This window comes from Aulonocara sp. 'chitande type north' Nkhata Bay, linkage group LG22 (genome assembly GCF_057382095.1).
Source record: "Aulonocara sp. 'chitande type north' Nkhata Bay isolate Kocher_YH1m ecotype deep benthic linkage group LG22, A_spYH_male_GT1.1, whole genome shotgun sequence".
Taxonomy (NCBI): Eukaryota; Metazoa; Chordata; class Actinopteri; order Cichliformes; family Cichlidae; genus Aulonocara; species Aulonocara sp. 'chitande type north' Nkhata Bay.
The window spans coordinates 38,627,357-38,645,153 of record NC_141364.1 but is presented as its reverse complement, the minus strand read 5'-3'; the positions used below and the strand labels follow the sequence as shown (position 1 = coordinate 38,645,153).

Sequence of the window (17,797 nt, the reverse complement as noted above, 5' to 3'; positions counted from 1 at the left end):
ACATAGAGTAGACAAAGTACAGTACGAGTATACAAAATACATATAAAAATGTGGGGATAGAGGAGACAGTCTGATGTCTGTAGTTTACAAGAGTTTACATACATGTATAATTTATACCACGTGTTAAAGTAAATTTCAGATGACCCGAGGGCCTTCTGGACCCCATCCCAGTAAAATCCTCAAGTTTTGATAGACATGCCAGTGCTCAGTCTTTTGATTCCAGCTGATCTAAATAAGTTTCAAGTTAAGATACTGTTTCCAGATTAACAGCATTTATTTAGGACTATTCACTTAAAGCACATGTTTTAACATTTTTGCTGTACAGTACCTGTGTGTGTGTGTGTGTGTGTGTGTGTGTGTGTGTGTGTGTGTAATTGTGTCAATATAAAACACAAAGCTTTACATAAAGTTAAGAGAATAATTAAAACTAAGACTATCTTGTGTTGTTCATGGTTCACTACCCTTTATACACAGTAAATTTCCCAGTGTTAAATCAGCAGTGTTAAAGTGTATTTACTCTAATAGAGTCATTATAACAACAGCTGGAGCAAAACGCCCCCCAGTGTGGGTGATGATTCCTGGAGTTAAAAGAGGCAGTGTCAACGTTACTCTAGAAAGCTCCTCCCACCACAGACTGGTTTTCAAACCAAGAGGATTTTTCACGACGCCATTTTCTTCACATCAGTTGCAGGGTAAGTTGTTCATATTTACTTATTAAACCAACAATTCGACATTTTAAGCACAGGTAGCACATTAAAATAAGGTTACATTCCTTTTGTCCATGTTTATTATATATTTCATTTTGTACCAGAAGCAAATGTGACACTGTCTGTATGCTAATGTAAGGTTGTTAATTAGCTAAAAAAGTTGACTGATATCCGTGTTGGACTGTAAGGCTTGTTATCAAAATTTATTTCAGTGTGTAGTGGTGATTGTGTTGTGTTCTAGCATGTTCGAAATTCCATTAAATGAAACCCTCCATGTGTTGGGATCTACATATTAAGATTAGCTAGCTAACTAGCATTTTGGCTAACCTCAGTGCGCGGGCAATTCGCTAGTTATCGTTAAATTTTAAATTACCTAACTCAAGCATTAACTAATTAAAATTTTACACTAAATGTTACATCTTTCTTTTTTTCTTTTTTTGATACCTAGGTACCAGATATAGAGGTCGTTTTCAGTAAGGTTATTGTCTTATTTTAACTCGGCTGTCTTCAGCGATTTTACGGTTACAGGATTACAACCAGTAACTGTCAGCAGGTGTTATAAGCTTGATAAAATATCCAAAATGTCCAGGATTCAGTTTTTAATGCTTTTTTTTAGTAGTTTGAATTTAAGATGACAGCGTTTGTATTTATTGTGAGTTGATGGTATTGACAAAAGTTACCCTGCTGCTTTTTCCATTTTGGTTACCAGACTGTTCAGTATGTTAAACTAAAGATGAACAAAATACTGACTCCCTAGTGCTAAGTTAGGTCAGACAAATGGTAAAAAGTAGTAGTTATTATTTTAGTTTTGTATTAAGGATTATATCTTGACACCTTGTTACACTGACATAAAAGTAACATATAGTGTAAGAAATCACATTGCAAGGCTGTTTAGCCTTGTTTAGCCAAGAGGACATTAGACCACTGTTACAGCACGATCAGCGGGGCCTATCGCGCGGTGCCCCGCGCTTCACTCGGACTTTCTGACCACGTCATGATCCACCTAATCCCCGCGTACAGACAGAGGCTGAAGCTCTCCAAACCTGTCGTGAGGACTAAAAAACTGTGGAGTAACGAGGCTGTGGAGGAGCTTCGCACGTGTTTGGAGACCACAGACTGGGACACATTGAAGGCTGCTTCTAACAGCTTGGACGAGTTTACGGACAATGTCACCTCCTATATCCACTTCTGTGAGGACAGCATTGTGCCATCACGCACCAGGGTGAGTTATAACAATGACAAACCCTGGTTTACTCCTAAACTCAAAAAGCTGTGGCTGGAAAAGAGAAAGGCGTTCAGAAGCGGAGACAGGGACTGCTACAGAGAGGCCAAGTACAGGTTCACTAAAGAAGTGGACATTGCTAAACACCAGCACTCTGAGAAGATGCAGCAGCAGATCTCAGAGAATGACTCGGCCTCTGTGTGGAAAGGTTTTAGGAATATCACCAACTACAAGCCTAAAACCCCCCACTCCACTGATGACTTGCTCTTGGCCAACACCCTTAACGACTTCTACTGCCGTTTTGACGAGCCATCAGGCAGCCTTCACACCTCCAACGGCCCCAACAATAGAGGCACTTTGGACACTAATTCCCCCACCTCTCCCCCCTCCATAGAGCCATCACCACCTTCAAACTGTTCACCTACAACACCCCCCTCCTCACCCCACACAAAAGAGGATTTCACACCACCTCCTCCCACCACAACTCTTCATATTCATGAAGCAGATGTGAGGAAGCAGTTTAAGAACCTGAATGCTCGGAAAGCTCCCGGCCCAGACGGCGTGTCTCCTGCCACCCTCAGACACTGTGCAAACGAGCTGGCCCCAGTGTTTTCTGGCATTTTCAACTCCTCACTGCAGGCATGTCATGTGCCTGCCTGCTTCAAGTCCTCTACCATAATCCCTGTCCCCAAGAAACCTAGGATCACTGGACTAAATGACTACAGACCCGTGGCTCTGACATCTGTGGTCATGAAGTCATTTGAGCGCCTAGTTCTCTCCCATCTCAAGACCCTCACGGCCCCCCTCCTGGACCCCCTGCAGTTTGCATATAGAGCCAACAGGTCTGTAGACGACGCCATCAACATGGCCCTACACTTCATCCTGCAGCATCTGGACTCCCCAGGAACCTACGCCAGGATCCTGTTTGTGGACTTCAGCTCTGCCTTCAACACCATCCTTCCAGACCATCTCCGAGGCAAGCTTTCCCAGATGAATGTGCCTGATCCCATCTGCCGGTGGATCACTGACTTCCTGACGGACAGGAAGCAGCATGTAGCATGAAGAATGTCTCGGACTCCCGGACCATCAGCACCGGCTCCCCTCAGGGCTGTGTTCTTTCTCCTCTGCTCTTCTCCCTGTACACCAACTGCTGCACCTCCACCCACCAGTCTGTCAAGCTAATCAAGTTTGCAGATGACACCACCGTTATTGGGCTCATCTCGGACGGGGATGAGTCTGCCTACAGGAGGGAGGTTGAACGTCTGGTGTCCTGGTGCAGCCACAACAACCTGGTGCTGAATGCCCAGAAGACAGTGGAGATTATTGTGGACTTCAGGAAGCACACAGCTCCACTCCCCCCCATCATCCTGACTGACACCCCCATCACCTCTGTGGACTCATTCCGCTTCCTGGGTATCACCATCACCCAGGACCTGAAGTGGGAGCCCACCATCACCTCCGTCATCAAGAAAGCCCAGCAGAGGATGTACTTCCTGAGGCAGCTGAAGAAATTCAACCTGCCAACACGGACGATGATGCAGTTCTACACTGCAATCATCGAGTCCATCCTCACCTCCTCCATCACCGTGTGGTACGCTGGAGCCACTATCAGGGACAAACAGAGACTGCAGCGTGTTGTGCGCTCTGCTGAGAAGGTGATTGGCTGCAGACTCCCATCTTTGCAGGACCTGTACACCTCCAGGACACTGGGGCGTGCAGCCCGGATCTCAGCTGACCCTTCTCACCCCGGACACAGTCTGTTTGACCTGCTCCCCTCAGGCAGGAGGCTCCGGTCCATTCGCACCAGAACCTCTCGCCATAAGAACAGTTTCTTCCCCTCTGCTGTTGGACACATGAACAATAACCATATGACTGTCCCCGCCACTAACACATGACCCTACGCTGTGTCACTGCATCATTCCATGTTTGGCACTGATCACCACCTGCACTCATGTATATATCTTTCTACGTAGCACTTTTAATTCTTATTCCTACTTTTATTTTTTCATGTCTATTTAAGTGCTATTTATGACAGCATGTTTGCACTGAAGCACCGCAGCAATTTCCTAATGTTGTAAACCTGCTCAACATTTGGCAATAAACCCCTTTCTGATTCTGATTCTGATTTATGGGACTGTTTTAATATTCACATTTTCTGTTTACTGTAGTTCAATGAAGAGCACTGACTATAAGAAATTACGGTCTACAGGAAGCATGCTGCTTAAAGCAAAACTCGGAGGTGTGCAGAAATTCGTTAGAGTATCTGAGCCAAGCCTTAAGGAGTTTTTGATTGCCGGTAAGAAACCAACATTGTATTAAAAAGGTGTACAAGGGGCTTTAAGTTCTTTTTGTTATTTAGTCTCTTCAAACTGCATTTTATGATTAATTGAAAATGATCTGTGTTTTGGAAGCATCTTAGTTATGAATGTATATTTAGTGGGGGGAAAACTGCATAATGTGAGTGTCACTCCTTTTAATCTACCACTTATCAAGCATGTTAGTGGCGCTTAATAATTTAGCCTTTGTTTATCTGACTCATTTTTGAAAGAGTATCTTGAAATGATCTTCATTTTAAGCTACAAAACATTAAATGTCATGTCTTTTTGTTTACACAAACTTGTGTGTTTGTTTCCAGCATTTGCAAAGTTTGGTGCGCCAGCCGTAACAGAAGGAGTGAAAGTTTTTGATAGTTCAGGGACTGAGTTGGATGAGGATGTTTTTGAGGATATAGTAACAGATCCCTCAACCGGGGTACTAACCATCAAATATGAAACAGGTTTGTTTGAGTGATTTGTGTTTCATTGGATGTCTTTTTTTAGTGTCATTATTACATTGTTTAATCAAAGAGTGTATAAAATGAGTCTATGGAGGGACGATGTAAACTGATTTGTTTTTGCTCCTATTTTTAAGGTCTGGAAACATCTGTTGCAGAAGTGTCTCCTGAGCGGTTCCAGTTATCATCGCCACATTCATCAGATTCACAGGATATGGTCATCCTTTCAGACAGCCCTTTGAGGAAACGTCAGAAGCTGGATGCAGAAGCTAAGCAAGTAAGAGTTAAATGATTTCCACATTCTTCTAATAGTGTCTTTTTTGTTTGTAGTTTAAGTGTTCTGAACTGCGGTGGTTATATCAACCTGTAGAATATTTTTATTGTGTTTTCCAGTTGGTGGAATCCATTCTCACAAGCAAACCTGGTGGAGAACGTATAATAAATGAGTACAATCGGACCAAGTCCCTGGTGGATGAAACCAGAAGAAAAATGGTCAACATACTGGTAGCTGACATGACAGAAAAAAATGGGTAATTTATTTCTGGCCCTGTGATTTTTACTATCATTTTCAAATTATTTTAAATCTCTATTAATTCCAGGGAAGCTGACTAGTTCTTTTCCTTTTGATCTTGCAGTACATCACCACCACGGCAGGTAAAAGAAATGTATGCCAGAGGAATTGTAACCTTTTTCCCTTACCTCAGTGACCCGTACTCAAAAAATGGCTATGTAAGTAGCTAACAGCAATAACTGATACAACTAAAATCAAAATTTTAAATCCTGCCAAAATTTATGTCCTCATCAACTGTTCATGGTCACATAACTTACTGATAAATTAATAAACAAAATGTCTGTATGTCTCACTCTCCAAGGAACATTATTATGATGGCGAGAAGGAACATTATTATGATGGCGAGAGTGGCACTGGGTACTTGGCCTGGAGGATTAAAACCATACAGAGATGCACTGCTAAAGAGAGGCGATTAACATCTGGAGGTAACACTTATAATTCAGTGGAATCATATAATACAGTTCCAAATTGTGGTTCTGTATTAATAATGGTTATCAAATGTTATTATTAGTTTTGATAAAGTTGTATTTCATATTGTCTAGCACCAGGAGATGGATCATCGGGTGAAGATCAGTGTGGTGGACCAACTGTCAGACGAGAGTTGCAGTTTGTTACAGAGAACGTGCTGAGTGAGGATGAGTGCAAGGAAGCAATCGCTCTGATGAAACATTCAGCTGATGAAGACACAGTCAAGAAGAAGATGAAGTTGACATTTGTTTATCGACACAACATGGTCCTTGACCCCCTGCTGTCAAGCAACATACTGTCTGTGTTTCCACGTTTCAAAGATATCAAAGGCTTGGTGAATATTTTTCATTACGTTGACAATGTAAACACATTTTATTTTTTGCAGATAGCAGATATAATTCTCTGTTCTCTATCCCTGTTACAGATCGAACAGGATTTTGTACTGATGTTTGGTGAAGATGTATCAGGCAGGTTGCTGGAGAGGTGGCCAACAACATTCAAAAGAAAGATTATCCAACAAGGCAGGAAGCTTCCTTCTACCAGTGACCTGGAAGAACTCTTGCTGGCAGCTGACTCTCCTGAGGATGCCACTGAAGTTAATGCTGACATTGGTGAGCTGTTATTTCTTTAATTAGAACATTCACAGGATATATAATGTTTGTCACAGAACAGCTGTCCTTTTGTATTTTGGGTCTACTCAAACATTTTGTCAATGCAGATGCATTGAAATTTGTTATTGATGAGGATGATTCAACTTTATTAAAAACAAATATTTTTTTCAGGCTGGGACAGTGACCTCGCAGCGATTCTATTGCTATTACATTTGATTCCACCATCTGGTCAGGGTCGGAAGAGACCAGGAAAGGTGTCAGCTTCTCAAGCAGAAAGGCATCTTGTGGTCTTCAAGAAGGTTTGTTTCTTTTCTATTTTTATGGTATGAATTACCAGTTTAAGAAACACTTGATTCTTATTGCCTGTCTGTATTTGTCTTTTCAGACTGGAACAAATATCCAAGAGCACCTTGATGCCATCACTACCAGCACTCAACCCTACCTCCTGCCTGTTGGGGTGAAAAAGCATGACATCCACCAGTTCTTCATTATTCTTGACAAGAATGCCATACCATGCAAGTCTACCTCTTCACTTGGTGCTTTTGATGAACTGTTTAAAGCACATTTTGTGTTTAGCACATCTTACAACACCATGCTTCACAACATGTACACGTTCATCCAAACCACAGTGTACAATATAGATGTTGGCAAAATCAAAGAAAGTCCCAGAGTTGCTGAAATAAGGACAAGGTTGCTTCGTTAGGGCTTGAAGGTTAATTCTCCATCATGAAGTGTTTTGTCTGTCAGGCTGAGTTTACTGGTTCAAACATGCTTGTTAGGCATTTACGGTTAGTCCATGGTTACTTACCTGGAAGAAATCTTCGCCTTAAATGTGCCCAGCGTGACTGTGGCTGTGTGTTTGGCACTTTTTCAGGTTTTAGAAAACATTTAAATACCAAACACCTTAACTATTTCGACCAACAGGCTGACACTGATGTTAATTTACAGCCTGATGTGGCAGTTAAAGAAGTTAGCACTACAGGGGAGGTGGTGTCAACTAATGTAGAAGAAACACCCACAACATCTGAAATGTTGAAAAGTTCAAATAAGAGCACTTTGGATATGTGTGCCTCTACTGTTGCACAGCTCAGGGCAGCTGGATTAAGCCAATCTACTGTGAATAGTTTTGTCTCCTCAATGGAGGAAGTGTTTTTTGAGATTCATACTCAGGCTAAAGATGCAGCTTTACAGAGCTTACCTTCACAGGACACTACAAGTAAAAAGAAATTAGAGCAGTCATTCAAAAACTTTGAAAATCCATTTACACTGTTAAATTCAGAAGCTAAACGAAATAGGCACTTTAAACAAAAATGGGCAACTGTTGAACCTGTTGAAATGGTGCTTGGCACAAGATTTGACAGTAGAAGAAACAAGATCACAGGGACTTTTGATCAAGTCATTGTAACCGATAGGTTTGCATATGTTCCTATTTTGGAAACACTGAAAACTATCTTTCAAAACCACCATGTTGTCGACATGTTCAAGTCGAGGAATATGTCCAGAGAAGGTGTGTATGCAGACTTAATCGATGCTGCCTATGTTAAAAGATGTCCCCTATTTTCTGCAGAAAAAGATGCCTTACAAATTCAACTGTTTTATGATGACTTTGAAACTGCAAAGTCTCTAAAAAGGGTGTACATAAATTAGGTGCAATATACTTTACACTAAGGAATTTTCCTCCAATCTTTAATTCGTTGTTGGTCAATATTCATTTGTGTGCTCTTTTTCATGCACAAGACTCAAAGCGTTATGGCTTTAATTCAATCCTTGAGCCACTTGTCAATGATCTGAAAGTTCTTGAGACAGAGGGACTGAAACTTCCCATGTTTAAACACTTGGTTCATGGCACTGTAATCCAGGTCACTGGGGACAATCTTGGCTTGCATAGTCTGTTTGGGTTCGTGGAGTCATTTGCAGCTCGATATTGTTGTCGTTTTTGTCTGCTTGAGAAGGATTGTTTTCAAAGTGTGTTCTGTGAAGATGATTCTGGTGTTGCACTAAGAACTCTTGATATGCATAAGCAGCACTGTGAAAGTGTACAAAGAGATCCTACGCTACCTCATGTATGTGGTGTGAAACGCACTTGTCTCTTGAATTCACTTAAATATTTCAACACAGCCAACAATTTTTCTGTAGATATCATGCATGACATTTTGGAGGGAGTTGCTCAGTTAGAGGTGAAACTTGTGCTGCAGTACATTCAGGAGAACTTCCTAAGTGCTGAACAACTTGCTGGTAGAATACATGCCTTTGACTATGGCTTCAATCAGCAGCGAAATCGCCCACCAAGGGTAAAGTTGTTTGATGGCAGTAATGAGTTAGGACTAAATGCAATTCAATCTTGGTGTTTATTGCGTAATGTACCTTTGATGTTTGGCGATTTGGTACAGGTGGGTGATAGCTACTGGCATCTTCTACTTCTGCTTCTACAAATTGTCAATATTGTGTTTTCACCAGTGCTGTCAGAAGGTATGACCATCTACCTCAAACATTTAATTATTGATCATCATCAGCTCTTTAAGCAGTTATTTCCTACACTCAGTCTCCTACCAAAGCATCACTTCATGATACATTACCCTCGCAGTATACGAAATATTGGCCCAATTCTGCACATGTGGTGCATGCGTTACGAAGCCAAACATAACTTCTTTAAGAAGCAATTAAAAAGCTTTAAAAACATTACAATGACATTGGCCAAGAAACACCAAAGTTGTATGGCCATGTATTGGGAGTCTTTTAGCCTCGAAAGATTAGCTTTAGGACCAGGAAAGATGGTGACACTTGGAGAGCTGAAAGAAGGTCCAGAAATTGCTTTAAAATTTGGAGCTGCGTTGTCTACCAGTGTTTTTTCAGCTAAGTGGATAAAACATCATGGTACAGAGTACCGCACTGACTTTATCATCTGTACAGAGGTAGTGTCTGAGATTCCAGTGTTTTATAAGATCAAAAGTATTGTTGTGAAAGATGACATTGTATTGCTCTGTGGAAAACTGATGGAAACCCTGTGTTTTGATGACCATTATCATGCATTTAAGGTCAGAATGCACCCCAATATGGTGCTGAAGGTGTTGAACATAAAAGAGCTGTGTTACTTCAAACCATTTGATCTTCAAATGAAGTATGGCACTTCTGATTCCTCCCTGTATGTGGTTCCATATTGTCATTTTATGCCGAACTAAATTCATTGTTTTAAAGTGTTTTATGACTGTTTTGTGTATGTAGTGTTTTATGTACACTACATGAGATGTTTTAATATTTTGAGCCTGACATCAAAATAAAGCCGTTAAACGTATTATCTAGTTGTGGTTTTTGCTTACTTGTTTTATATTTTAAAGCATTATTAGAAACCAGGTTTTCATGCTGGAAGAGGAAGAGTTTTAGTAACACTACTTGGTGTAAAATTAATTTAAAATTTTACTCTATGAGAGCTAATTTTTCACAAGAAAAAGTGTATGAATAACATAGTATAGAGTAACATCAACTCTCATCAGAGTTATTTGAACCCCCAGTGTTAACTTGAAATAACTCAATTCAGTGTTAAAAATCAGTGGAATTTTACTCAAATAGAGTTAATTTATCACTATAATAGAGTAAATAATATGACACTACTAGTAGTGTTAGGTTCATTTAACACTCTGCGGTGTTACTCAGTGTTAAATTTTTACTCTATTTAGAGTTAATTTTACTCTAAAATTGTAACACTATACAAAGAGTTGATTTAACACCAATTCCGAATAGGACCAAATAGACTCGGGACCAGTGTTAAATTTAACTCTTTAAGTGTTATTTTAACACTCCGAATTTTACTGTGTAATACTACCTTGGAGAACAGATACTCTGACCACTTTATTAGAGTTGGCTAAAATCCTTTTTTACATGTGAAAATGTAAGTTAGGCTGATTTTTACTACATTACAAAAAATGTTCCTAATTATTCTTTTTGAATCACACTTACAGTGTTTATTAAGTGTTGTTTTACTAGAAATCGCTTAAGTTCAAGGATGATCAAACATAATGTGATTTACTTGCATTCAGTTTGTATGAAAGAAAATTAAAAATAGAACGTTTATACAAATACTACTATTCACTCACAATGAGGAGGTTGCTCTGACTTATCTTTAGTAAGCTATGCCTAGCTCTTCTAAGGCAACGGGTTTGCATAATGTTTTTAAGTTCTGGGAACTAATTAGATCGTACTTTGAAGTTACTTTCTTTTTTCTTTTTTTAATTTTCACGTCTTTACATGCTATTCTGATAATAAATAAGTGACACTGGCTTTGCGTAGTTACCTTAGAGAAGAAGGGGAGAAAGTGTTTAAAAGAAAGAAGATTTCTACTGAAGGTTTCAGGTGTGCAGAGTCAGAGCAAAGACATAAACAACACAAGAACAAGAGAAGCAAGCTGACACATTCTTAAGTCTAGGTAAGCCTAAAGTATGGTCTCAAAATTTTACTGTTGTCGCCTTTTTCTCTCAACATCTTCTTCTTCCACTTCTGTGGTTCAGAGGCTGGAGTTCAATTGCATTTAAATTCTTTGGTAAAGTTTCAAAGCATGAGTATAATACTGAAGTTATTTTCAATGTCATACACATGCAAAAAAAGCTCAAACACCTTGGATACTGTATATAATTCAAATACAGACTTAAACTATCCCTTAGACTTTTTAGTAGTTTTTATTTTTAGGAAAAATCAAGTACATTTATTGTGGTTGGAGAAAGTGACAAAAAAGTTTCTGTTTCTCAGGACGATGAAGACACTACTGCTGGCACTCGCTTTTTCAGGTCAGTCTGCAAAATGTTTTTGAGTATGTGACAGTAACTCCATATTTAGAATCAGTGCAATGAAAATAAGCTATTTGGTTTCTGTAGGATTACCATATTGCAGCATTTGTCATAAGTAACATTTCATTCTCCTTCAGGTCTGACTGTCTACAGAGCTCTATAAAGAGTACCACTATGTGGTACCTCTGGATGTCTGGGCCTTGGATCTCCTCCATACCTGCTTCATGCCCTGGGGGACAGGACTACGGCTCCCCACACTCCCTAGCAGATCGTTACATGGAGAAACCTTTGGAATACAAGCATGCTGATCCACACAGGTGTGCACACAGGTGTTCACAGACGCGGACTACACCTTTCTTGGCTGCTGCCTCAAAGCACATTGTGCGCGGTCTATCTTGCATGCTGGACAATAGCGTTTAATATTTAGTATCTACTGTTATCTACTGCTAGCTAGTTTATTGTGATGGTGCTGTATTTATTCCCTTTCTCACCGTCTCTTCTCCCCTCTGTTTTTCTTTCTCTCCCTCTCTTTCTTTCATTCTTTCTCCCTGTCCTATCCCCCAGTCATGTCTGTCCCGAAAATAAAATAAATACATAATTATAATAAAGGTCTATCTAATTGCAGTGCAAGTCTACAGAGAAGCTAAGCAAATAGACTGGAAACAAATGCTACTATTCTTGATGCTAAAAAATTAAAATGTATTCCTATCAGAAACTTTACCGATTTCTTCTCTTGGACACTAAATCAGAGGTTCCCTGATATAACACATCATTAAACACTAAACTGTTGAGAAGGTTACTTAAAAAATTATTCCACTACAGATTACAGAATACATGCCCCAAAATGTAGTTTGTAATGTCTTCCATTAAGTTATTCAATGAGAGTAACATATTCTGAATACTTTGGATTACTTAATATATTGTCATGCATTTAACAACTACATGAATGTACTATTGCTGTGTGATTTATTACTATTACTGAAAGCTACTCGCCACCGAGTAGCTGGCGTTAGCTGAGGTTAGTTTATAGACTGTTTTCCGAACAGCATGTGATTATTTGCAGCTGTTAATGCTATCCATCAAGTCTAACAGTCTGCAGTCTATGAACTAAACTCAGCTAACACCAGCTAACAATGTTAGCTCGGTGACAAGTAGCCTTCAGTAACTGTAATAAATCACGCAGCAACAGTACATCGAAGATACCGAAGTGATACATAAACCAGGCTGCCACCAGAACTAAAACAAGGTAGTTAGCAGTAGGCTACCATTAGTTTTAAAAAAGAACTTAATTCCAGATGTTTCTTTAGGTTGCAGATGGAGTCTTTTTTCAAATAGTGGCTTGCTTGCTGGCAAACAGAGTTTGGATTGCACAGTCATATTTCGCCCAACCCTTTCTTCTTTAAATATGAAGTTGCGTCATAATTTCCAAGTAAGAAATGCATTCCTGCCATGCACTGCTGGCTCTGTTGTGCAGGCTTTGGGTCCATTTTTTTAACTGACACCACCACCATTAACAGGACGCTTACATTAAAGCCTCTTATTGTGTGTTTTGTTTGGGTTTACAGCAATGTAGGGAATTACCAAAATTAGAGAGGGGATAGCCTAACATATAAAACGGGAAAAGACTGCCATGTAATCCATTTATTAATCACCTATTTAAGCAGTAACTGTAACGGAATACAGTTACTCATATTTTGTATTTTAAATGCGTAACGCTGGTACATGTATTCCATTACTCCCCAACACTGCGCAAAACATCAAGCAACATGTAATGCTGGGGCCTTGCTGGCCATCACTCTAACTAGCAAGCAAAGATTTAAACAGCAACAAATTCATTTGTATTCTCTTCTATACATCACAGCATTGTTAATTGTTATATATATATATACAACTAGTAGCTCAGTGTTCCAACATTCGAAAGAAGGGACTGCTCTCACAGCTAGAGATTGACGAGGTACAACACAAATGCTACGGCAAGGAGGAGTCAGGACGCCAGGTCAGGGGGGAGATATCATCACCCCCACCCGAGATTGGGTACATAGCCCCAAGTGCGATAGGAGAAGGATCGTTGAGTGCGAGAGGAACTGACCTGAAAAATAGGATCATGGCCAAGCTTGAAACCTGGATCCCCCGTAGCCGGTTACCAAGATTACGTGAAGTACCCTCAGAAGGTCTGCTAGATGATGTTAATGCAGCACTACGGACGATACCTACAACCACAATTACCGACACTAACAAGCTGATCTACAATACGGCAGCAGTGATCAGTGAGATGCTTGGTTACAAGTTGAACAGCCACAAGGGGCAGTACCCTCCATGGAGAAGGAGGCTAGAGGGCAAGATCAAAGTAGCACGGAGGGAGGTTAGCCAACTAACGGAGTTGCAGAAATGTGTGACAAATAAGGTGCCTAAGAAATACAGCAAGCTGTCCATACCTGAGGCCTTGGAAACTGCCAAGCAAAGACTCACAGCCTTGGCCAGCCGCTTGAGGAGGTACACCAGAGAGATAGAAGGCAGGAGAATAAACCAGCTGTTCTCCACAGAACCAGCAAAGGTGTACTCTCAGTGGCAAGGGAACAATAAGAGAACAGCACCACCAAGGCTGGAGACGGAGCAATACTGGAAGAGCATATGGGAGAAGGATGCAACCCATAACGGCAATGCTCAGTGGCTAGTGGATCTGAGGGCAGACCATAGCAACCTCCCTGAACAGGGTCCAGTAACCATCACGGTGGCAGACATCCAAGCAAGGGTCTCCAGTATGAAGAGTTGGACAGCACCAGGGCCCGACATGGTTCACGCCTACTGGCTGAAGAAGCTGACTGCACTCCACGAGCGTCTGGCAGCACAAATGAACCAGCTGCTAGTTAACGAGAGACACCCGGAATGGCTAACTGAAGGCCGGACGGTCCTGATCCCCAAGGACCCCAAGAAGGGACCGGTCCCCTCCAACTACCGACCAATAACCTGCCTCAGTACTACATGGAAGCTCCTGTCAGGCATCATATTGGCTAAGATGAACAGGCACATGGGTCAATACATGAGCGGGACACAGAAAGGAATTGGCAAGAATACCAGAGGCGCAAAACACCAGCTACTGGTAGACAGAACAGTCAGCCGAGACTGCAAGACCAGACTGACCAACCTGTGCACTGCCTGGATTGATTACAAGAAGGCCTATGACTCAATGCCCCACAGCTGGATACTGGAATGCCTAGAATTGTACAAGATCAATGGGACCCTAAGAGCCTTCATCAGGAACTCAATGGGGATGTGGCGCACAACACTAGAGGCCAACTCCAAGCCCATAGCAGAAGTCACCATCAAGTGCGGGATCTACCAAGGAGATGCTCTGTCCCCACTGCTGTTCTGCATAGGCCTGAACCCCCTCAGTGAGATCATTAACAAGACTGGCTACGGATACCGACTACGGAACGGAGCAGTTGTCAGCCACCTCCTGTACATGGATGACATCAAGCTGTATGCCAAGAGTGAACGAGACATCGATTCACTGATCCACACTACCAGGCTATACAGCAATGACATTGGAATGTCATTCGGACTGGAGAGGTGTAGTCGGATGGTAACAAAGAGAGGGAAGGTAGTCAGAACTGAGGGGATTGAACTACCAGAAGGCAACATCGCAGACATAGAGGACAGTTACAAGTACCTGGGGATCCCGCAGGCGAATGGGAACCATGAAGAGGCCGCTAGAAAAGCTGCAACCACCAAGTACCTGCAGAGGGTCAGGCAAGTCCTGAGGAGTCAGCTGAACGGTAAGAACAAGATCCGGGCCATCAACACGTACGCCCTGCCCGTGATCAGGTACCCTGCTGGGGTAATAGGCTGGCCAAAGGAGGAGATAGAAGCCACTGACATAAAGACAAGAAAGCTCCTTACCATGCATGGAGGGTTTCACCCCAAGTCCAGCACCCTGAGGCTGTACGCTAAGCGGAAGGAAGGGGGCCGGGGACTGGTGAGTGTCAGCACCACAGTCCAGGATGAGACAAGGAACATCCAAGAATACATTGGGAAGATGGCCCCAACTGACCAAGTGCTCAGTGAATACCTCAGGCAGCAGAAACCCAAGAAAGAGGAGGGAGACGAGGAACCATCATGGAAGGACAGGCCCCTGCACGGTATGTACCACCGGCAGATAGAGGAGGTGGCTGATATCCAGAAATCCTACCAGTGGCTGGACAAAGCTGGACTGAAAGACAGCACAGAGGCACTAATCATGGCAGCACAAGAACAAGCTCTGAGCACAAGATCCATAGAGGCTGGGGTCTATCACACCAGGCAAGACCCCAGGTGCAGGCTGTGTAAAGATGCCCCAGAGACAATCCAGCACATAACAGCAGGGTGCAAGATGCTAGCAGGCAAGGCATACATGGAACGCCATAACCAAGTGGCCGGCATAGTGTACAGGAACATCTGTGCCGAGTATAACCTGGAAGTCCCAAGGTCAAAATGGGAGATGCCCCCAAGGGTGGTGGAGAATGACCGAGCTAAGATCCTGTGGGACTTCCAGATACAGACGGACAAAATGGTGGTGGCTAACCAACCGGACATAGTGGTGGTAGACAAACAGAAGAAGACGGCCGTAGTGATCGATGTAGCGGTTCCAAATGACAGCAATATCAGGAAGAAGGAACACGAGAAGCTGGAGAAATACCAAGGGCTCAGAGAAGAGCTCGAGAGGATGTGGAGGGTGAAGGTAACGGTGGTCCCCGTGGTAATCGGAGCACTAGGTGCGGTGACTCCCAAGCTAGGCGAGTGGCTCCAGCAGATCCCGGGAATAACATCGGAGATCTCTGTCCAGAAGAGCGCAGTCCTGGGAACAGCTAAGATACTGCGCAGGACCCTCAAGCTCCCAGGCCTCTGGTAGAGGACCCGAGCTTGAAGGATAAACCACCTGCAGGGGCGTGCTGGGTGTTTTTTTTATATATATAGTAAAATGAGTTTTCTCTAGCGTTCTTTTTTTTTTTTTTTTTACCAGTGGCCAGAATAGCTGAATCAGTCTATTTCTATGCTTTTGTTTTTCAAGCTAAGTTATAAATGAAGCTGTGTAGCTTTATCCATAAATCTGCAAAAGCCAAATAATAAGTCTTCTGATGTAATTGTAAATAAAAATGTTATTTCAATTATTTTTCTTACTTTTCAGACTGAGCTTGTGAAGAGAGGACATCGTGGTCATCTGAGTTAACGTCTCACAACTGAAATGAAAATGACTGACCTGCTACTGAAACCATTTTCACCTTTAGAAACAAATTTTACGTATTTACATTAAACGTGCATTTTGTTTTAATGTATTTGTACTGTATACACTAACATCCAACAGTAGTTTGTGTTAGTGTTCACATGTTAATTTGCTTACTAGAATTCATATCATTTCTTTAACATTTTACCTTCATGTTTGCAGTTTAAAAAAAATTAAATCCTTTTCCTTGCATCTTCATGGAGTTTTAATGTACTTTGAAATATATAGACATATTTATTTAATATTTAAGTGTTTTCTTGATTAGTTCTTTTGTGATTTTTGTCCACAGGTCCTCTGTGACGCTTGATGTTTATCAATCTTTCTCTGTTTCAAAATGCAATCTTTTTATGATCAAGAAATAATCTGTTTATATTGATAATACATTTCTTAAAGTGTATCTGTCTGCTATAGCTCACCTGGTTCAGTGGGGAAATCAGATGCTGATAACTGTAGAGGTCTGGGTTTGAGTCTGCTTCAGACCATTTCTCGTTTCTCACTACTCCATCATCTCTCCTCTGTACCATGCTATCTAATAAAGGCCGAAAATAAATCTTGAAGCAAATACATATTTTGTGTGTGGTACTTTATTAAAGGTAAAATAGAAAATAAAGTTGAATTATCTTTATTAATAGTGGTTACCACCGTCGCAGCCACAACTACAGTACGGACTCCACTCCAACGCTCCCTTGCCTGCTCCTCTGACTCACTTCTGGGATCTCTCGGATCAGATCATTCTCCACACTCAATCGGACTCCTGAAACCCTGCCTCCCCCTCTCACACACGAATCAGTTACCTTGAGTTCCCTTGGCTCCGCTCTGATTGTCCTCTCCCTGTGTTACAGTGCCTCTGACCTTCAGCTCACTCGTCCACGTGCCCCACTCTAGCTCTGGACCTCCCTTGTCATGCTTCCGTCCCTGTCCATGTAACTCATGCAGCTTTAAGCTGTATCCAAATTCCTTGGACACATCCTTCGGAAGCCGCATTTGAAGGCCGATTACATCACAGCCAGGCGACGAAGGCAGTCCCAATAAGAAGCCTGCTTCATGACCAATGCGTCCTTCATTTGAAGGATGGGTCGGGTGTATCCTTCGTGGCCCAACCTATCCCAGAATTCATAGCTTGGTTCAGCCAATTCCCGTTTCCAAGAATGGCGGCAGCTACTTAGATTTAATATTACTCTTTCTAGGTCACAAAATAAACTTTAAAGATATTTTCAGGCGAGAATGTATCTGTGTAAACTTCAAATTGATAGCAGACGGCTGAGTTTATTAAACTCCACCGACAGCTGGTGACACAAATCTGAAGGCTAGATTGTCCCATTTCACAGCCTCACACTTCCGGCCTTCTCAGTCTTCGAAGGACCCGGCCCACGTAGACCACGAAGGCCGGGTCCTTGAAGAAAGCGG

At 41.9% G+C, this 17,797-nt stretch overlaps 1 protein-coding gene across 5 annotated transcripts; it reads left to right on the top strand.

Moving 5' to 3' along the window:
• Nucleotides 1-571: 571 nt before the first annotated feature.
• On the top strand, nucleotides 572-7,265 carry LOC147304689 (uncharacterized). 5 transcript variants are annotated; one of them, XM_086280205.1, is made up of 11 exons: nucleotides 572-692; nucleotides 4,139-4,225; nucleotides 4,565-4,705; nucleotides 4,840-4,979; nucleotides 5,096-5,232; nucleotides 5,338-5,431; nucleotides 5,599-5,698; nucleotides 5,816-6,075; nucleotides 6,166-6,352; nucleotides 6,524-6,651; nucleotides 6,738-7,265. In XM_086280205.1, exons 1-11 carry the CDS (start codon nucleotides 572-574, stop codon nucleotides 7,053-7,055), a joined length of 1,713 nt encoding a protein of 570 aa, XP_086136331.1. In that variant the 3' UTR covers nucleotides 7,056-7,265. The 5 variants fall into 5 exon arrangements, with proteins under 5 accessions (XP_086136331.1, XP_086136330.1, XP_086136332.1 ...); XM_086280206.1 differs by having other exon boundaries at nucleotides 649-692; nucleotides 4,098-4,225; nucleotides 5,575-5,698; XM_086280204.1 differs by having other exon boundaries at nucleotides 5,816-6,352.
• Nucleotides 7,266-17,797: the final 10,532 nt, after the last annotated feature.

What these genes read in the sequence shown, in the direction of transcription:
- LOC147304689 (XM_086280204.1), top strand. Translation starts at nt 572, where the DNA reads ATGATTCCTGGAGTTAAAAGAGGCAGTGTCAACGTTACTCTAGAAAGC. An exon ending in TTCTTCACATCAGTTGCAGG is followed by an intron (nt 693 to 4,138) that starts GTAAGTTGTTCA and finishes TACGGTCTACAG; the next exon opens with GAAGCATGCTGCTTAAAGCA. An exon ending in TGAAGTTAATGCTGACATTG is followed by an intron (nt 6,353 to 6,523) that starts GTGAGCTGTTAT and finishes TATTTTTTTCAG; the next exon opens with GCTGGGACAGTGACCTCGCA.